The 22,352-nt window shown below is 42.8% G+C and overlaps 1 protein-coding gene across 1 annotated transcript; it reads left to right on the top strand.

The window, feature by feature from the left end:
- The first annotated feature begins 18,517 nt into the window (after window positions 1-18,517).
- LOC141340777 (uncharacterized) lies at window positions 18,518-22,104 on the top strand. Its single transcript, XM_073845872.1, has 6 exons — window positions 18,518-18,878; window positions 19,561-19,884; window positions 19,988-20,308; window positions 20,552-20,600; window positions 21,912-21,991; window positions 22,049-22,104. The coding sequence occupies exons 1-6, from the start codon at window positions 18,518-18,520 to the stop codon at window positions 22,102-22,104; spliced, it is 1,191 nt and encodes a 396-aa protein (XP_073701973.1).
- Window positions 22,105-22,352: the final 248 nt, after the last annotated feature.

Here is a 22,352-nt window from a genome sequence, read left to right as displayed (position 1 = left end):
CCTCACGGACCTTTCGTTTCTGAGATACGGCCACTTCCTGTCCATGTTTAACTATGTATAACTCGGAAAGGGAGTGTAATTAAGGGTCCATACTCTAGGTGTGTTGTGTCCATCAGGAGGCCCCCCGATGTTGAGAGTTTGAAGCCCCAAGACCGGCCGGTTCATGAGATACTGCCACTTACTGTATAAATTTGGGCAGGCGTAAGTCAGACAGGTAGTTTAAAGCTTTTAAAGACTTAAAGCTGCATGCTCTGGTTGTGGGGTGGTTGCGTGGGTGGACTTTAGGTGTTAGGGCGGTGTTTTGGTGGGTGCTTATTAAGTCTGCATAAAGAGTTAAACAAACTACGCTCTAACAGATCAAAATCACACAAAACAAACACTTAATTTAGATGTTTTTTTTGTGTGCTTTCAGCTTTGTAAAGTTTGCTGAATGGGTTATTTTCAGTTAGGGATTTAATTATTAAAAGTGTGCAAATGTTTGATTTATTACAAGTAAGTATAATTTGAAAATGTCATAAAGCATAATTTGAACGTAAATACAAGTGTAATAAAGAAATAAAACAGATAAGCATCGTTTTTGACTTTCATTTTAATAGGTTTGGGGAAAGAGGCACTACACAGAAACGTGAAACAGAATTCAAAACCAAAAGTGAAAATAACCTGTTTAGCCAATTTTCTAAGCTGAAAACGTTTGAAATTAAAACAGAAAGTGTTATTGATTTGTGTGTGTTCAGGAGTTAGGTCGCAGTTAGTGCTAAACCTTTGTGTAGTTACTACTTCAGGAAAACAAATTTGTTGTGTGACAAAGTCAGCAGTTCAGCTGTTTGGTTACGGTTAGAGTTGGATAGGTTGATACTTTACTCCAGTCTTACTGTGTGAACATGGCAGGGGTAGATCACGGGGAGGCAAACGACCCTTTCACAGTGGCTGCAGACCAAAATACGGGTGGTTTGCTAAAGCCTTTCTTTGAGTCACGAAGGGTGGAATCGTTTTTGAAAGACGATTCAGTGCACATCCCTTTGTTTGCAACTTCAGTGGATGAGGCCAGTGATTATTTTAAGTTCTCATATGATTTTGACGGTGTGGTAGTGCAACTGTCCGATGTGTCACGGGTAAAAGCAGGGTTGCATTACCTTTTTGTGGGTAGGGTTGATGGTTCAAAGATGGCCAATCATTGGCACATCTTGAAGAAACACTTGGACTTATCAACCTACACAGCTGCTGGCATCAGTGCTCTTAGAAAGGCACAGGGGACAGTACTGGCCTTCTTGGATTTTGGCTACTTTTTGAACATAAACTGCCTGCCGTCCAATCCAAATAGGGCACATCCAATGTTTCAAAATGAAACATTGGCCAAGGCACATGCAATTGGTCTTATTAATGCAGTGTTCCACAATTTTTGTGAGAGGCTGAAAAATGTCACCCCAGCAGACCTGGAGAGGCCTACTATAATGAAGGCCAATCTCAGCAACCCTGGAAGAATGAACGTCCTGCACGAGGATCAGGCGTTCATTCTCAACCTCCTGCAGCTGTCCGTGTCAGCTGTAAATTTCGATTTGGATATGTCCATCCTTTTGACCATAACAAAGTTTGGCCAAAAGGATGGACGTAAATTTGACTTGACCACTCTGGTTGACAACGCTGGCATTGCCAGCGTGTCATACCATGTTGCTTGTAATGTCAAATGCATGGAGGCAAATGTGGACTTGTTTTGGTTGCGTTGCGGCCTGCAAGAAGTCGTAGGTTCCCGGGGGACCCTGTTCCCCACGTATTCTATGAGGGAAGCCGCGAACTTTCAAACTAATCTTGACCACTTGCCTCTTGACATTGACCTGTCCCTCAGACAGGTCTTCCGAGAAGAGGGTTCCAAGCTGAACTTTGTGCAGCTGTACGTGGTGACCCCACATAGCCGCATAGAATGGAGGGTGTTTTTGTAGTGGGGCCTGATTACCCCTCAGTCGTGGAGCCTCACCAGTTTTTTGTAGAATCCATGTTGGAAAACCTTGTTGAGACCTTTCCCATGCTCGTCCCATTCCGGGATAACCAGGATGGGCTTGGTCTGCGCCATGTGATACAGCCTGTAGCTTATTATATCAGCACAACACTGTATGACATGGTGCAGACCAAGAAGGGCATGGGAGGGTTCGAGGACAGCTGGAAGGCTTTCCAGCTGGAGCTGGCCGTGGAGGAACTTCTTTTTGGGCGTGCAATTAGTTGTTCCTCCCGGCAGTTTTCAGCTCCACTAGGGGTTACCGCCACCAACCCCAACAGTTTGACTGCCATGAGGGGGTTCCTTGGACTGGCCCCAATTGGCAGTGCAAGTGTTGGGGAGTCTCCCCCCCCTGGAGATTTGGGCGAAAGATTCTCTGCAAAAGCTTCGCGTGCAGCGAATCTTTCCCCTTACAGACTCCCTTTGTGCTGGAATGGCAGTGGTTGGTGAGGAGCTGACTAGCATTCTGCTTAGTGACTTGTATAAGCGCAATGACAGGTTGCCAATGCAGGATTTGAAAGGGCCAGAACGACCCATTGGCAACCTGGTTGATTGTCGCACTGTGGGAGACCTGTGTCGCGAGGTTTGCTCTAGGAAGCCATTCGGGTACCCCCATGTCTTTGGTCGAGCGCTTCAGATGGTCACCCAAATGAGCTATGATCCGGTGCGTTGCCTAGAGCTTGGTATGGCTAAGCTCAAGTTCTTTCCGCATATCAAATATTGGGATGTCAATAGGAACATTAAAGCTCAATGGAATTTTAAAGATTTCATTGAGCTACATCAGCCTAATGAGATCCCTTCGGCGGTGGCTCGTGCCGTTTCATTACAGGGGGATGTCTGTTCACGCATAGAACAGCTTGACCTGTCGTACTCGCGTAACCTTACGAAATATCGGGAGCATGGCATGCCCTGGTTGGAGCGCTGCATTGAGCACCTTCCCAGAGGCATGCCGAGGGAGAGGCTTCTCACAGCCTTGACATTTCTCAGTTGCATGGGTATGGTCCAGAATGGGGACTATGTCTGTTTTAGCAAACTGGCTGATCTGGAGCGGCAACTGCCTGTTACACAGAAACATCTTCAGCAGCTTTGTATTCTATCCCATCTGATGCTGCTGCCGTCTCCACAAGTCTGGCGCTTCCATGAGCAGGTGCCCTATAAAGTTGCTACACAACCTGCAGCTGTTAGGACACCAGCTCGCCCTCCTGTACCAGTGGAGGAAGAAAGGCCTGAGGAGGTACTAGAGGTGGAGGACCCAGAGGAAGAACAGGTGGTCCATAAGATCCCTGCTTCATGTGTCCCAGCGAGTTCAATGTCCAGGTGGACCAACATGGAGGTGGGATATGTGGACCGAAACGCGAGGCTCACGCATGAGTCTGCATATGCACTGTATTTGCGGAAGTGTAAGGAGACGTCTACTCCAATACGTACTTTTGCTGCATTTAAAAGAAAACGGCAGCGCCTCTTGGCAGAGGTTTAATTTTTTTTCTTTGGTGAGGTGGCAAATGAGGCTGTCTTAAAAAACTTTTTTTTTTAATCTCTTTTTTGGAATGACAGCTGAAATGTATATAGTTATGGGTTCAGTCTGAAAAAAATTTACTTAAAAAAAAAATACAAAATTATTTAAAATATATATATATATATTACAAAATCAAAAAATATACATAAAATTTTTTTTTAACCCAGCCTCTAGCATTACACTTCAGATTGTAATGTTAGTGCCGGTCCCAAGCCCGGATAAATGGGGAGGGTTTTAAAGTATTTAGGGTTAAGGGATCAAAAATTCCATGGGTTAGGTATAGAGGTAACAACGACTTTCACCCTGACCCCAATGCCCCCAGCTCCTGGGACCTTCCGTTTCTGAGATACGGCCACTTCCGGTCCAGCTTAGACCGGGTGTATCTTGAAAACCAAGCCGACTTGAAGCATCCCACCTGTAGCTTAGTAAGTTACTCACTGGCCTTCAGCAGATATGGTGGAATCCCCAATTCGTTACAGGGATTCACCCGCTGAAAATGTCTAAGTCAGAAAACAGCATCCCGCCTGTAACTTATTTGACAGGACCCCTATAGGTTTCCCCCTGGACGGTTGAATTTTATGCAAATTAAGCATAATTAATGGCTGTAATGTACATCAGTGTGTGGGGCTGTGTCCCCTGAGGGGTGTACAGTAGATTTGACCTTGTACAATAGTCCGTTGAATCCCTGTAAGGAATTGTGGACTTCAGCAGATATGCTGAAATCCCCAATTCGTTACAGGGATTCACCGGCTGAAAATATCTAAGTCAAAAACAGCATCCCACCTGTAACTTATTTGACAGGACCCCTATAGGCTATAATTAATGGCTGTCCCTCCTAGGGCTAAAAGATCCAGAGCTGTTCCTTTTAGGTGTATGTGCTCAACTATCGTTAGGTTTAGGGTGTGGTGGGGTTCCACCACTCAAAAAACGAATCTCTACATCTTTCTGGACGGAGAACACATTTCTTACGTCCTCAAAAAATTATGAAAACCTTTTCTGTGGCTCTTCTACATCATCAACACACATGATGGAGGCCTGTTTTCATCAGTTTAAGCCTAATCGCGACGTTTCGGACCTTCTTGGTCCTTCCTCAGGCGAGCTCGAACTGTTTCTGACTGGAATTCTCTACATCAGTCACATAAGCTCCCATTAGTAGAGGGGCGTGGCCCCCAGCACATCCTATCACCACTCTCGGCACTTTTTGGTGCGTCATAAATTAGTTGAGCATATTAATCTATTTTGATTTTGGATATTTTTGCATATTTCTTTATAAAAATTGTAAACAGCCTAAATAGTGAGCACTTTGGGGACCATTCTGGTCACCACGGGACATCTCCTGACAAAATCCCAAAGTGCAGAGACTTGGCACTGGCCTAGGTTAGGGAATCAAAAATTCCATGGCTTAGACAAAATCCAAAACCAGGTTGTGCACTAGCACACACTTCAACTGCCCGCTTTAGGACTTGCCCAGACATGCCCCATGGCTTCCAAAACGATCCCCAAGGCCTACAAAGCTTAAAAATTGCTTGAAATTATTGCAAAAAATTCCCAAAATAGGGCTAGAAGCTCCAGGGCTGTCCCTCCTAGGGCTAAAAGATCCAGAGCTGTTACTTCTAGGTGTATGTGCTCAACTATTGTTAGGTTTAGGGTGTGTGGGGGTTCCACCACTCAAAAAACGAATCTCTACGTCTTTCTGGACGGAGAACACATTTCTTAAGTCCTCTAGAAATTATGAAAACCTTTTCTGTGGCTCTTCTACATCATCAACACACATGATGGAGGCCTGTTTTCATCAGTTCAAGCATATCCCTAACCCTAACTCTAAATAAACATAAGAAAAGGTCAAACTTACCTATGGATTCCACTGTCGCTTCCTCTTGAAGGCGGCAAAAGTCCTTGCCGGCCTACCTTGTTCCCTACACGACTTCAGGTAGGCCTGGTATGCATCAGCGTGAGTCATTTGAGGGTTTACGTTTACCAGGTTGAGTTCCTCAGGCGTCCACCGTGTTGCGTTGGCGGGAACAGTGGTGGTCTGCACTCGGTTGATGATTTGCTCCGAAGGCTCATCCTCCTTCTCCTGCTGCTGTGGAGCCTCTTGCTTGGGTGACGGTGAGCGCTTGCGAGGAGCCGTAGTAGTAGCTGGTTTCTTGACATCAGACTTGTACTGAGGCACCTTGCATGGTATAGAGTCATGCATCCTATGTGTTAGGGGTGTCATTAAAAGGATGAGCGGCGATAAGATGTGCATTTGTTGAAGGTCTGCTTGCAAGACTGGCATTTCAGCAATAAGGACAGACAGTTCCCCGAATGTGACGAAGTCACCGTTGTGAATCATGCCGATGCAGCTCAGAAAGGTGAGTGTCAGTACAAGTTTTTCTCTCTCCAGGTTTGTGGGAAGCCGCTGAATTGCCGGTTCAATCCATGGCATTCCTTTCTGTTTATATCTCATAATGTTCCTGGAGTAGGACAGGTTCCGTCTCTCGATGGCAGAGCAGACGTCACCTGCCAGTGCCGCTGCTATCGCTTTGGCCGACGGTTGTTCATTGGGCCTGTGAAGCTCAACGCAATCCGTTTTGTTCCATTTTGCCTTACAGTTGAGTTTCTTGTCCCAGTAGACGACTGCTGGAAAGAATTTAAATCCAGCGAAGCCAAGCTGGAGACACTGGACCATGTCGTGCCCCGCACTTTGCGCCAATTCAATAGCCCTTGAAAACGTTAGTGGGTATTGGAACCCCTTCCATTCTGTTAGTTCTTTGCACAAATCCGTGGATGACCGGCAGCCCACTAGTTTCCACAGTAGTGGGAGGCTAGGCCCTTTGAAAGTGTCCTTGGAGACCCTCTCATTCCTTTCGTACAGGTCGCACAAAAGAACTTGAATGAGAGCGTCTCCAAGTACATTCGGGCTAGCCTGCAGCGTATCGGTGATCGGGAAGATCCTCCTCACCCGCATCTGCTGTACCGGGTCTGAGATCCAGGTGTCAAGTGGAGGAAGATCTTCGCCAACGCTGGCGCTGCCGACGGGCGATAGGCCCAGGAACCCTCTTTGTTTCGTGAGGCTGTTTGGGTTTTTTGAATCAGTACCCAGGCCCACAGAGAACTGGGTGGATTTCGCTGAGTTGGGCCTGCCAAAAAACATTTCCTCTAGTGCCAGTTCATACTGGAACGCTGTCCAGCTGTGGTTATACCCGCCCCGACCTTTACACTCGGCCAGCAGAGTGTAAAGGGTGTCGGTGAGGTGGGCTGCCACAGGCTGGACAGCGTGCCGTAGGCCCAAGCCATGGGCATTGTCTCTGAATGGTAGGAGCATGGGGATCTCCTGTAGTAGGTAATGGAGAGCCTGTGGCTTGTAAAAGTCACAGGCTTCCAGTGTCAGTGGAATGTGGGTTTGTATTCTGAAAACGGCCTCGATCCTTGCTGAGGATCGACAGGCCGTCTTGCTACTGAGGTCGGCCATAAGATCAACGTAAGTTTTCCCAGCTTGAAGGAGGCTTGTTGTGTGCTTTGGGAGTGTGTATGCCACAGGTCGATATCACCTGACTTACTGGATGTTTTTGTTGTTTTTCATGCAAGTGGGGCGTGGTAGCGTAGAGCTGGACAAAAGTTATGTCCAGCACTTGTACGATATCACTGAAAACATTCAGCAGTTCCTGGTCGATGGTCAACCTGTGGCAGTCCAGATTGGACTGGAAGTTCACAGCCTCTGACATGCCATATGCTGTAAAAATGGTTCCTCTGTGACCCACTGTATCTTGGACACCATGCCGCGCCCACAGCAAATCAACCCGTGGGTCCTTCGCCGTGATTGTGCACGCAGCATGGCAAGTGATAGAGTGGACAGCTTTTCTGTTCACAACGGCTGCCAGAGACAATGTACTTTGGCTTTTTTGGCCAAAACGAGTCATGGAAAGGATAAACCTTTGTGTGGGGTCCCTGTTTAGCTCCCGCACTGCTTGTGTAATGATCCCCAACACAAAGGTTTGATCTTCTTCTAAGATGTTGATCTTAGGCATATTGTTCAAGTTTGTATGGAAGATGGTGGGGCGGCTTAGTTGGTCCGGTGAAAGAGCCTTTAGTTTGGAACGGAATAAACTGAACACACTGTTTATTTGCTGGGCAGCATTGCACTTCCGTCCGGAAGATGGGGTGAGGGTTTTTGGTCAGCCCAGAGACGACACTCAAAAGGAGCATGTATCCCCCATCCACAAATCCTAGAGTTTGCCCGAATGTTTTATGAAGGGCATAAATGCCTTGTTCACTGTAATCCGAAAGTGGCAGATGTTTTTTTAGGATATACCAGTGGTTCTGCAGTTTTGCACCCACAACCTTGTCAACAAACAAATAGTGTAGTCTTGATTTAAGTGCACTTAAATCTTCTAGCTGAATTGTTATGCCATCTATGTCATAGTTGAAGCGCAGATTGTCTTTTGGACAGCGCACTGTAGTCGGGAACAGAGGGATGTGTATGTCTTCGTCTTTTAGAAAGTTTCCACAGTATTGTGGCTGTAGAAGCTGTCTAAAAGATTTTTGGTGTTTTCTTCTGGGGCGTTGTAGAAACATCACCGTAGAGGAAGTTTAGTTCTTCCTCTGTGTAATTACATTCCTCAGTCAGGTCTATGACTCTTGGCATCTTTATTGTGAGTGTGTGTGATCGAAATGACTTGATGAAATGATTGTATGTGTGGAGAGAATGTATGTATTAATGGGTTTTTAATTCCGATGAAATGGCTGTATGTGAATGTATGTGTTAGTTTCTTTTTAATTCTGTCAGTGTATTTAGCAAAGGTGTTTCTCCAGCAGTGTTAGAAAGTGAAATGATGAGTTTTTCGAGTTGAGTGCAAATTTTAAGCAAAATGAACAGTTGTATATAAGAGTATTTTTTACTGAAATTAATGAAAATAATGTTTTGATCACTTGAATTAATGTGTTTCTGTTAGATCAGCTTATCTGGTGAATTTTACTAAAGATTCATGAGTGGTTTCGAGTGGTTTTTAGTGGTTTTTGAGTGGTTTTGTGTGTTTTTGAGTGGTTTGGTTAGGTTTTGGGTGGTTTTGGTAGGGTTTGTGTTGGTTTAGAGTGTTTTTGAGTGGTTTTTGAGTGGTTTTTGGGTGGTTTCGTGTGTTTTTGAGTGGTTTGGTTAGGTTTTGGGTGGTTTTTGTAAGGTTTGTGTTGGTTTAGAGTGTTTTTGAGTGGTTTCGAGTGGTTTTTGAGTGGTTTGAGAAACCGCCATCTTGTCCCGGGGCCCGGGAGAGACCGCCATCTCGGCCGGGGGTTCAGGCTTAGCGGCCATCTTGATCGGGGACTCAGGCTTGGCGGCCATCTTGTCCCGGGAACTCAGGAATGGCAGCCACCTTGGCCGGGAACTCATGGTACAGCTCAATAAAATCCGCCACATACTGCTCCAACCTCTGACTGCCCTGCCGCATTCTCCACAGCCGTTACTCAGCCGTCATTGTTTCTGTGTCGTCTTCTTGTTACGTTTGCTGGTTGGTGATGAGCCAGAATGAAAACTCGATGATCCAAGAGTAAAGCAATAACGTATTTAATTTTCACAAGCAGGGAATCCATGGAAATACAACCAACATAACTTTAAGATGACACAAAGAAACTCAGGAGCAAACGACTTATAAAGGGTGACTAATGACTCTGACAGGTGTGGACAATAATGAGGACCCACTGAGCAAGTGACGTCTGTGGACATACAAAACATGTTGATATAGCGTCTGCTAGGGCTGCACAATTAATCGAACGATGTTGTGAGGTGCGTTTAGTCAATGAAGCCGGTACTTTGATTAGTAGTAAATCTCCATCACGTGCGTTCAACTGGAGGTATCAACTACCAGGTATCATTTCAATTTATTTATTTTTACGTAAAGCGAGCAAGTGTTGGCAATGTTTTTTTTTTTTCACACAGCAATTATATACTATTTACACTAAGTGCAAATAGCAATAGAGACTCTTTACCCAACAGGCATATAGTGATAGATACTATTTACACTAAGTGGCCACTTTTCCTGCCTGGTCAGGTTGGGAGACCAGCTAAAACCAGCTACTTCCAGCTTAAACCAGTTAAGACCAGCCAACCAGCCTAGGCTGGTTTTAGCTGTTTTTGTTTTTTTTTTTACCAGGGATCATGACAATTACAAATAAAACCATGAAGTTAAGACTTCCTTGGGTGGTTCTAAAGTTTAATAACCTCATTGAGAGACTCAATGCGAGGGTTTATCAAATGGTTGTTCAGGTCTAAGCAATTGCATACATAGCTATAAACTTGGGATTTCATATTTCCACTCTCCTAAACTCATTCTTCCCCCACTTTCTCTCTTTCTGCAACCTGTGTGTTTGTGTTAGATTAGTTTATGTCTTAGATTTGTCTAATAAAGTCTTTTTTATATTGAAATGAAGTTAGTGTCTTCAACTGCTGACCTATTTACTATTATAATAAATATTGTTTTCACTACATTAATATCCAGAGTTACAGAGTTTGTTATACAGCTTCTTCAATCAATCACTGGCCAACTCAGTGATCAGCAGTGAAACAGTGATTCTGTCCAAATTCCCTTTAAAATGAATTCCCTTTGAGTTAAATTGACCTTACAATGCTATTTACAGTGCATCCAGAATGTATTCACAACACTTAATTTTTTCCACATTTTATGTTACAGCATTAATCCAAATTGGATTAAATTCAATATTTTCATCTATAAACAGTATACGTGAAAAAAGTTTGTTTGAAATCTTTTCAAATGTATATATAAAAACAAAAATCACATAAGTATTCACAGCCTCTCCTCAATACTTTGTTGAAGCACCTTTGGCACCAATTACAGCACCAAGTCTTTTAAAGTATGATGCTACTGTCAAGTTTCAGACAGGTACAGATAAATGAAGACGAAGTAAACGTAAAGTCTTTAATAATCCACCAACTAAAAAGTCCAGGGGTGTGACATTACCTCCCCCTCCCAGAAGGCGCGTCCTCGCGCCGACAAACAGGGAAAACAAAATGTACTAAGTCTTAGGAGGGGGCTTCGGTGGAGGACGGACTCCCGGGACAAGGGCAAAAGAAGGAGTCCAGTGTGGTGACGGAATAGTCCATGGAGGTGATGACGGAGGGAGGAGCTAAGGAGGAGACAGGAAGAAATATGGTCGTTAGACAAGGGTTTACTGAGGGAGGGTGAGTGGGAAATTCACACATGCTGACAGTTCAGAGTTTATAGTAAGTCCCATAATATTGTCCTTAGATAACATTGCAGTCTGTTTACAGTCCGTGAATATATTCCCCAGGTCCAGATTTTGGTCACCCTCAGTGGCAGCACTCTCACGCTCCACTGACATCTCCATCTAACGATTATAGTGGCCGACTCTCGCACCTGATCACCTGTCCGTGCAGCTCAAGCTCCGTGGTAATTGGAGCTTATTTAAGACAGAACTGGGGGATCTGTTGGAGTTGAATCAGGGGGATGACCTTGGTATCGAAGGGGCTCATAGAACACTGATCCCTAGACCCTCCGTGGGGATGCCTCCACATTCAATCTTTGTCTGGTTCCTACAGTTTACAATGAAAGAAAATCCTGCACTTGGCCTGGAAGAACAAAATCCTGAAAAAAGGGTGTACTTTGATTATGACTACGCCAAAGATTATGACTACGCCAAAGAGGTGCAACAAAAGAGAGGAATATGCCTTAATCAAGAGAGTGCTTCGAGATAAAAAAAAAAAGGCTAAACAGAAAAGGTCGACTTGTAATCAGTAATGTTCAACAGACCTCCGGGGGGATTAAGTAGATGGGAATTTAAATATTAACCCTTTGTACAATATAGGTATTCATACGGAATTTTTTTGTTGTTGTTTTAAATCGCCCTCTTCAATACGATTTGCTATTATGAAGGGCTGATGCAAGCAGTGCTGTTTGTGTCACAACAAAAGTTTCTAAGTACTCAATAGTTCATATATTTCTATGTTTGTTTGCAAATGAGGGGCTCCATCTAGTGGCCACTCCCCCTCATTGTTGCTAGAGGAGAAAATGTTTCCTCTTGATTGAATGTTCAGTTTTGAAATTTACTTAGGTTTGTACAAAAATTATAGGTGTTCATTTGTTCCTATTTACGTATGTGATTACTTGAGGTCTGGTTTTAAGGATGGGTCGGGTGCAGGTTTTTCTTTGAGCAGTGAAAAATGTCTTTTCGGTTACATAATATTTTATCTCTAAATGTAAATGGGCTAAACAATCCCATTAAAAAGAGTAAGCTGATCACAAAATTAAAGCGAAAATTATTATGGCAGTCTGGCAAGAGACCCATCCATCCACATGACAAGCTTAAAAACCAGGGTTTTCGTAATAATTTTTACTCTTTACTCTTCAAAAAAAAAAAAAAAAAAAACAGTACAGTAACAGAATCTCTTAAACTTCAATTTGCAACTAGACGGATGCACTGTTATTTCCTCTACAGTCAAAAATCTAGGTGTTATATTAGACAGCAACCTGTCTTTTGAAAATCATATTTCCTATGTTACTAAAACAGCATTCTTCCATCTTAGAAACATTGCTAAGCTACGGAACATGTTACCTGTTTCTGATGCAGAAAAGTTAGTTCATGCATTCATGACGTCTAGACTAGACTATTGTAATGCACTACTAGGTGGTTGTCCTGCTTCTTCAATAAACAAGTTACAGGTGTCCAAAATGCAGCTGCTAGAGTCCTTACCAGATCAAGAAAATATGATCATATTACCCCAATTTTACAGTCTCTACACTGGCTACCTATTAGGTTCCGTATCACTTACAAAATACTACTTCTTACCTATAAGGCCCTTAATGGTTTAGCTCCTGCATACCTAACTAGTCTCCTACTACGCTACAATCCCTCACACTCCCTTAGGAGCAAAACTCTGGACTTTTAGTAGTACCTAGGATAGCAAAGTCCACTAAAGGAGGGAGAGCCTTTTCTCATTTGGCTCCCAAACTCTGGAATAGCCTTCCTGATAATGTTCGGGGATCAGACACACTCTCTATGTTTAAAGGTTGTATCAGCGATTTCTAGCCTAAAACATAAAGTGTCAATTTCAGCTGACCTTTCATCACGATCCGCTCGCTGCCTGACCCATAAATTGTCTGTGAAAAAAACGCGTCTCTCTGGTCAGCCTAGGGTCCGAGATATGCCAAAAAAACAATCGGCGCTATCAACACACCACAGATAACCAAACAGTGCTCCAACCAATCAGCGTCAGGGGTTTGGTGTTGTGGACTTTCCTACTGGTGCTGGGATGTGAGGGAGGCGGGGCGAAAATCCACAACACCAAATCCCTGACGCTGATTGGTTGGAACACTGTTTGTTTTTGTGTGGAAAGGTTGGTAGTGCCGATTGTTTTTTTCGCATATCTCGGACCCTAGGCTGACCAGAGAGACGCGGTTTTTTCACAGACAATTTATGGGGCAGGCAGCGAGCGGATCGTGATGAAAGGTCAGCTGAATTTGACACTTTATGTTTTAGGCTAGAAATCGCTGATACAACCTTTAAATCTAGATTAAAGACTCATCTCTTTAGCCAAGCATTCACATAATGTATCTCATAACGTTGTATTTCAGTTACATCTGATCAAATGCACATTAATATTCCTCAGCTTGGGCTAAACACATCATTTTTGTTTGGTTGGAACAGCAGCTATGGTAATTATTTCTCTATTTGTTTCTCTGTCTCTGCCACAGGATTTCCATCCCGTGGTAACTAGGATTTACACAAGATTCAGTCTGGATTCAGAAGAAGAGATGATGCCAACCCCTCAGAGGACCGCAGATGATGCCAGCCTTGAAACAACATACAGCACTACATAATTTTCCTACAAGTTTGATTACAGCACATAATCATTACAATTAGTGTTCATGATCTGTTTGATTACACAGTTACTGATTTTAACATTTATATCATATGTACATCGACTTGACATACAGTATTCACCACTAATAAGCTACTAAATATATTGTATAGCCTAAACTTTTGTACAGCTGCTCTGCAACGATTCGTATTGTGAAAAGCGCTATACAAATAAACTTGAATTGAATTGAATTCATGCAAAGATGGTAAGAAAAGGGGAGTTGCAATCTTAATACCGAATTCAATCTGTTTCGAACCAGTTTCAGAAATAAAGGACTAATCTGGCAGATATATTCTAGTTAAAGACGCAATTTTACGACAAGCTTGGTCACAAGTCAAGCATAAATACAATGCAGACATACATCATAGCTAAATATTATACAACATATCATAAGGTATACAAGATAAACTACTAAGCTAAACTACTATGATTCATTTTACACAATATATTATACAATATACCCAACCTTACCCTGCATATGGCCTACACATACCAGTCTACTCTTCACATTCTAGTGTCTCATAAAATGCTTGGGCCTCCACTGGCATGTAGGCTAGCATTGACATAAGGTCATGGTACTTCTCCTTGAATGGATGCTGTTGCCTGGCTCCTCGGATCATCTCAGCGACATTGCTGGGGGTGTAGAGTGTGGACACCTTACGCCTCTTCTCCAGTGTGGCAAAGGAAATGGTCAAAGGGAAGGAAGGAGTGACCAGATACCATGAACTTCTGCTCTTATCTGACTGAAGTACCGTCTGGACATGAGCAGGGCCATTAGGTTTAGGACTTGCCAGTTGTTGTTCTGCCCACAGCATCGGTCACTATAGATAATGAGCTTCCGTTCCTTTGCATGGACAAGGAGAGCAAAAGATGTGTCTACCCACTTCAAAAGACATGTATGTCAATACAAATGACATGGCAGTCTTCATTGGCTTTGGCCCACTCTGTGTCAGCCTGCAACTGGGTATATGCTTTTTCAGCTTTACGGTGATGAAGCTTTAGATAAAACTGAAGAGGATTCCAAAATTTCATCACGGTCACTAGATGACTGGATGACAGTCAAGGACCCTAATGGGGCGTTCACACCAGACGCGACTTGCGCGAATAAATCGCGCTATTCGCGCGTAGTTGGACGCTTGAACATTTAAGTTTACTCGCTTCATTCGCGCGTAAAAACTCGCGTCATTCGCGCGTGAAATTAACTTCACAACAGACGCGAATTCGCGTCATGGGAGGGGCTTCTACCAGGCGGCAATCTCGTTGAGAAAATGGCTGACATGGATTTTGTTGAGAGAGTAGCTGCGCTTTATCTGCTTTGGAAAGCTGAAAAACGACGTAGAGTCGTTCGGCGCCGTGTCTGGGTCCATCGGATCCTTCAGAGGCGCACCCAGCTTGGTGAGTTTCACCAACTTCTCCAGGAGCTGCGCCTGGATGACGGCCGCTTTCAGCGGTACTTCCGACTGAGCCGGTCCCAGTTTGACGACCTGTTGTCCCGTATCGGCGGGAGGATTTCCCTCCAGGACACCAACTACAGGCGCTCTATTCCACCTGCAGAGCGCCTGTCCATCTGTCTTCGGTCAGAAAATCATTTAATATTCTGTGTAATTACAAGTAATTAATGAGAACCTCCACAGACATATAGTCTTCTCACTGTTCTGAACAGTTTTAATACAGCACTTTTGAAATGGCAATTAATTTTTGTCTACAACAGTCAAAGTGGGGTTTGAATTGTGCAGGTAACGTTAACTGCTGTATTATAATATTGAATAATAGTCTTTTTTTGTAATTTAGCAAGCAAATTAGAGCAAATGCTAAATAAAGGTAAAGTATTAAGGGCATTTTATCAAGCTGCTTGTTTAACTGTAAAAAAATAAACAAATAGAGAAATAAAGATGTCACAAATACCAGTAATAAACATTTATATTGGCTAATATGGAATTGCAATCTGCATTTATAACATTGTTTATTTTATTTTTTATTTTATTTCTCTCTTTTAGATATCTTGCCACTGGAGACTCCTTCCGGACCATCGCCAGCAGCTTCCGTGTTGGTGTCTCCACAGTCTGCAAGGTCGTTCCAGAGGTGGTGGCTGCAATCTGGGACTGCTTAGTGGAGGAGTTCATGCCTGTGCCCTCCACAGATGAATGGAGGTCCATTGCAGATGGTTTCGAGGAGAGGTGGAACTTCCCGCTTTGCTGTGGAGCACTGGACGGCAAGCACGTCCTGATAAAGGCACCCCCCAACACCGGATCCCAGTTCCACAACTACAAGGGAACTTTTTCCTTGGTTCTCCTTGCAGTTGTGGATGCAAGGTATTGCTTTCGGGTGATTGATGTCGGTGGATATGGGCGGACGAGCGATGGTGGGACCCTGGCCAACTCAGCCTTTGGCCAGGCACTCCGTGGTGGTGCCCTCCATCTGCCACCTGACCGTCCTCTCCCGGGAGCTGACCACAGAGGACCCCAGCCCTATGTCTTTGTGGCAGATGAGGCCTTTCCCCTCAGGAAAAACCTCATGAGGCCATTCCCTGGGCGCTCCCTTCCCCGAGATAGACGGGTCTTTAATTACCGTCTCTCCAGAGCCCGGCTGGTGGTGGAGAACGCCTTCGGGATCCTGTCCTCACAGTGGAGGATGTATCATCGCCTCATAGAAGTTCAGCCTGATGTTGTGGAGAAGTGTGTTAAGGCGACATGTGTCCTCCACAACTTTATGAGGAGATCTGCAGAGACACCTGCTGTGAGGGGGGCGGTGCAAAGTGCAGAGGACTCGCTGCAGAGTCTCGGTCGAGTTGCAGCCAATAATTCTGCAAGAGAGGCCATCCGGGTCAGGGACAGCTTCATGGCTCACTTTTCAGCCGAGGGAGCAGTCCCATGGCAACCGACTGAATAGTTTTTATTATATCCTGTTCTGTTTATGTCCTTTTATGTTTAGCTTTTGTAAATATTCCCATATCACATTTTTCAACCTCTCTTGTAAATATTGCTATATTTTTTCACCTTTAACTCTTGTAAATATTTCATATTCAAGATTGTTATAGTGTTCTTGTTTTCAAATGATAAATGGAACCAGCCTCCAAAAGGAATCCCTGTCTGTTTGCTGCATTCTCATTACACTACCACAACACAGGTCCAATCACAGATAATTATTTTTTACTATACTATTGTGAGTGTATTTGCAATAGAATATAATTAGAATGAATGTACAAATGTTTGACATAAGCATTTTAGTCTTACCATAGAAATAATATTTTTATGTAACAAATATAAATTATGATTTACTATGTTTTGTACAAAGTAACATACCAAACTTTTGGTCATTGTATAGAACATTTATTCATACCAAATAAATCTAATAAAAAAAAAAAAATATATATATATATATATATATATATATATATAAAAAGAACATTTACAACTATTTACATGCAGGAATAAAAAGGATCTTGCTTGGATGAGGGAAGAGTGAGGGCCAAAGTACAGTAGAAGGAAAGTAGAAAGGAGAGAAAGTGTGGTTCATTCCCTGCAGAGATTGCTGCCTCTTTTTTTTAAACTACTCAGTAGGCTCCAATTGTTCCAAATTAAGCACAACTGTGCTGCTTTCGTAAATTAATTTATGAATTTGAAATTTCACTAATTCTTTCGTCTGAGGCGGCAACCTCTGCAGGGAAGGGACCAGACTCAAGAGGAAGAGCTCATCCTCTGAGCGTGGAAGCGGCGCTGGAGCAACGGGACGAGTCCGGAGTGCTTCCAGGAGCTGCAGCTCTACCTCCGATGGCTGCTCCCTAGGCCTTTTAGCTCTTCTTCTTGGTGCTGCTGTATCAAATGATAACACATTTATACAATAAGAAGGCAGAAAATAATTAAACTCATTCACAAACCATCAGTGTTGTGTGAGGCTATGAGTGCGTACTGTAAATATAATATGTATGTAAACATGATCATTATTGCCTGTACACACCTGTGGGTACAGCAGCAGATGTTGAAGGGACAGCAGGGGAAGCAGAAACAGCAGCAGGTTCTGGCAGAGGGGAATCAGGCTCACTGCCATCAATAGAACCAGTCGGCTCTGTTGTGACGATATAAAATATTAATTCAACATTACACACATTACATCAGTCAGAGAGAAATTAATTTAGATTTTTTTATCATAAAAAAACATTTATTTCCTGTTGTGTTGCTTTACTTGTCAACACACCTGTCTCTGACTGCCCTGCTGCTGCTTCTGTCTCGCCCTGGTCCCTGTACCCTGCGGCCCGATTTTCCTCATCCCCTCTCTCCATATTCCCGCTTGTCTCACGTGGGGAGACAAAGGGGTCGAGGAAAGACAGAACCGCAGAGTACTTCCACTTTTTCCCTGACCCTGCTGCTGACCCACTCCTCTTGTCAGTCTCCTTTCTCCTCTCCTTTAAATATGTGTCCCTCAGACCCTTCCACTTCTTTCTGCACACTTCCTCTGAATAAACACATCAACTCGTCAGCGGGAAAGGCAAATAACCTTTATTTGCCGGCTTTAGCTAACGTTAGCTTGTAGTCTCAATAACTCTATATAGCTTAAATTGAATAAAGATCGATTTTTACAACTTACCAGATTCTCCGACTTCCTCACTCACTTTCTTCCAAGCAAGATCCTTTTTATTCCTGTTTCTGTAATGGTACGAAGATGTATCGTACAGCTCTGGGTACCCACAAACAGCCACGATGATCTTGTCCTCCATTGTTGTTTCGAATTTCTGCCGCCACAGGCTACGTTGTAATCACGTCACTACTAGTGCAAGCTCCTGATTGGTTAACGCGGCGCGAATTTTCGCCAAAGTTCAGATTTTTGAACTTGCGCGTTTTGCGCGATTCACGCGAATGGTGCGGCAAACGCTTGAAACGCTCAACTCGCGCCGCGTAATTCGCGCGAATCGCGTCATTCGCACCGCCTCTTTCGCGCGTTTCGCACCGCAGGATGGCTATTCGCGTCTTTGCATTGACTTAACATGTAAATCACTCGCGCTTGCCGCTTCATTCGCGTCCGGTGTGAACGCACCATAAGGATCTCATCTTGGTACCTAATGGCAGATAGGCTACCTCTGGTCCGCAGTGCGGCCCTCCAAAGAAATGCCACCCCACACCATTACTGACCCACTGCCAAACCAGTCATGCTGGAGGATGTTGCAGGCAGCAGAACGTTCTCCACGGCATCTCCAGACTCTGCCACGTCTGTCACATGTGCTCAGTGTGAACCTGCTTTCATCTTTGAAGAGCACAGGCCCCCAGTGGCGAATTTGCCAATCTTGGTGTTCTCTGGCAAATGCCAAATGTCCTGCACGGTGTTGGGCTGTAAGCACAACCCCCACCTGTGGACCTTGGGCCCTCATACCTCCCTCATGGAGTCTGTTTCTGACCGTTTGAGCAGACACATGCACATTTGTGGCCTGCTGGAGGTCATTTTGCAGGGTTCTGGCAGTGCTCCTCCAGTTCCTCCTTGCACAAAAGTGGAGGTAGCGGTCCTGCTGCTGGGTTGTTGACCTCCTACGGCCTCCTCCACGTTTCCTGATGTACTGACCTGTCTCCTGGTAGCGTCTCCATGCTCTGGACACTATGCTGACAGACACAGCAAACCTTCATGCCACAGCTCGCATTGATGTGCCATCCTGGATGAGGTGCACTAACTGAGCCACTTGTGTGGGTTGTAGACTCCGTCTCATGCTACCACTAGAGTGAAAGCACCGCCAGTGACCAAAAAAAAAGCCGGAAAGCATAGGAACTGCGAAGTGGTCTGTGGTCACCACCTGCAGAACCACTCCTTTATTGGGGATGTCTTGCTAATTACCTATAATTTCCACTTGTTGTCTATTCTATATCTATGCACAACAGCATGTGAAATTGATTGTCAATTAGTGCTGCTTCCTAAGTGGGCAGTTTGATTTCACAGAAGTGTGATTGACTTGGAGTTATATTGTGTTGTTTAAGTGTTCCCTTTATTTTTTTAGCAGTGTATGTATGTATGTATGTATGTATGTATGTATGTGTATGTATATATAAAGTTTTATATATATACATATACAGCTTTATGACAAAGAAAAAATAAAAGTTAATTCTGTTTTTAATCTTGTGATTTTTATGCTGATATTTTTGTTTTGTTTTGTTTTCCTTTATTAACACATAACATAATGATCTCCCAAATGTGCTTGTGTTTCAGGTATCAATGGAGTGGATTATGCTCATGTGTTCATCAGTACTGGTGAAAATGTCCATCTGCCCTGTAATAATGCTCTTCCTGACTGCAATTCAACTACATGGAGCTATAATTACAGATATTCAGCAGCAATTGAACTGATTGGTTTAGAGATAAAGAAGAATAACACAGAGAGACATGAGAGACTGAGTCTGGGGTCTGACTGCTCTCTGAACATCAAAAACATCACAAAAGAAGATTATGGATATTATATCTGCCAAAAATGGACAGGTGTGAATGGACAAAAATGGAGAACTGATGCACATGTTTATCTGCATGTTCTTCACGGTAATTTTACGATTATGTCATCAATTTAAAAAGTGCAAATTCTCCATTTAATTTCCCATGATGATTGAAAAGTGTGTGATTTGTGTGTTATTTTGTGTTTCAGTGTCTTCATCATCCTCACAGACTGAGATCAGTCCAGGCAGCTCTGTGACTCTCTCCTGTCAGTTGTATTCATATTCACATCCTGGAGTCTCTTGTGAAGATTGGATCCGTTCTGAGGGAATTGAGCTGTTCTGGGTGAATCAGATTGGTGTTAAACTGACGATATCAGACTCCAGATATCAGATATTATTCACATCTTTACACTGTATCAGCACTCTGACTACAAGACTCCTGAATGAAGATGACAACAGAGAGTGGAGATGTGAAGTTACTCACAGAAATCATCTAAAGAACTCAGCCACAAATACTGTCAAGAAACCAGGTAAAGAAAAACAAATGCTTTAATCATTTTAAGTTCTCATAATGTCAGTAACACTGAGGACTATTAGCATAATTGAAGTAGATGAATGGATGAACAAAAGCTTGAGTCTGACAGAAGATAAACAAATCAAGTTTAACTGGGCAAAAAGGACTGCTGTAAATATTGAAAAAAAAAAAAAACTTGACAGCAAAACTGTAGTATTCTACAGTATGATGCATCTGAACTAACATTCATCCTTTACAGCTCAAGATACAACAACAACAGCAGTGACTCCAGTCCACATCACAAAATCAACTACAACAACAGCAATAACATCTACACATGGTACAATCAAAAAAAAAAAAAAGTCAACAAATACATGCAATTACTTAAGTTAAATTGATAAAGTTGTTTCAATAAAATAAATTGATGAAAGTTACGTGTTATATTTTGCATTTTTGAGTAAAGGGTAAAGAGCTGTTTGTGTTTAATGTTCAAATGTTATTTCTTCTTTTGAGGTGTTCTGTTGTAGTTTTGTGGTTTCCATTGAGCTGAAGGGTGGAGCTGCTGGTTTGGTTGTAGATGATGACTCTGGTGTTTGTGGTTTAATGCAGTGAACATGGAAGTGCTGATGTTAATGCAATGATAAACTGTATTTTATTTGTTCACTGCATATGATCTGTAAGCCAATATTTGAGCTGAAGTCAGTATGATTAGCTGGTTTTGTGATTGTCAGTCTGTATAAAGAGCATTCAGTCTGTGTGCATCTGTCAGCCCCTCGCCCCATCAGACAATCATAGACAACATTCACACACACAGCGGCCGCTCACAACCTCATCAAGCTCCACTCTTCACCACAATGGAAGAAAAAACACATATGAATACACTGGAATCAGTCAGGAATTATACTGAGCTATAAAACCTAAACGTCTAAATCCTAACATATAATTGTCAGGTCAAACAAACATACAAGACAGAGGAATCTCTGTCAAACTTGATGTTGCCCAATTTACTTAAGATTCTCTACTTCAGACATCTTAATTATTGACTTTGTAGGGAACCTAATTTGTGTATTTGTGTGTGTTTATATTTGTTTTGTTTTAGAGTCTTAAACTTGTAGTGAAAAAATAGATGTTGAACTGACCTCCTACATGGGTCATACAGGTTCAAATAGACTGTCCTATTTAATTTAATATATTTAATTTAATTTATTTCTATTTAAACATGTCATTAATTCAGGATAAACTGGAGGTTTATGGTTTCACTCTCATATACAAAAGGCATAAATTATCACCTCGCTTCCCAACAACTGCCACTGTAAATACTGATGATCAAACACTGTGTAATGATCAAGTATGTAAATATGATGTTGATGTGCTACAGTATTAAGACGTATCTGAACATTCACCTTCTGCAGCTCCGGTCGATTCAGCAACTCAGATTCCAGTCAGCAGCTCAAACTCTGAGACGACATCAAGACAGACTAATGCAGCAGCTGTATTCAGAGGTACGATACATCTTTGCATTGTTCGTTGTTTTATACCTTTGATTTTATTCACAGTTTAACAGATTGACTGTTTTCTCTTAATTGTGTCTCTCGTCTGTCCATCATCTTTCCTGCAGTGATTGTGATTATTGTTGAGTTTGCAGTGTTTGCTGCTCCTACTGTGATTCTTCTTCAGATCATCTGTGCAAGAAGAGCTGGTGAGTTTAAGAGTCATGAGAGTTCAGTGAGTACTTATGTGTTGAATTATTTTGCAGAGAGGAAGGACTCACAGCACAGAGACGAAATAGTGATGAATACAATATTAGAATAAAATACTCTCTACTAATAACAGGCCAGATTACAGCAAGATTTATCTTCATCTTAATGATATTGTGGATATTTACATGTGGCTTTCAATGATATTTCTCTAAATACTGCACTGAATGCTTTAAATATTATATTAAATACAGAGATGGAAGTATCTTTAGTGGTCTTGAATAAGTATTACAGAAATCATAATATAAATACATGCTAATTTTCTAACCTTGATTCATCTAATCATTACATTAATATTTTTAT

This window comes from Garra rufa, chromosome 8 (assembly GCF_049309525.1).
Source record: "Garra rufa chromosome 8, GarRuf1.0, whole genome shotgun sequence".
NCBI lineage: Eukaryota > Metazoa > Chordata > Actinopteri > Cypriniformes > Cyprinidae > Garra > Garra rufa.
This window is presented reverse-complemented; position numbering and strand designations above follow the sequence as displayed.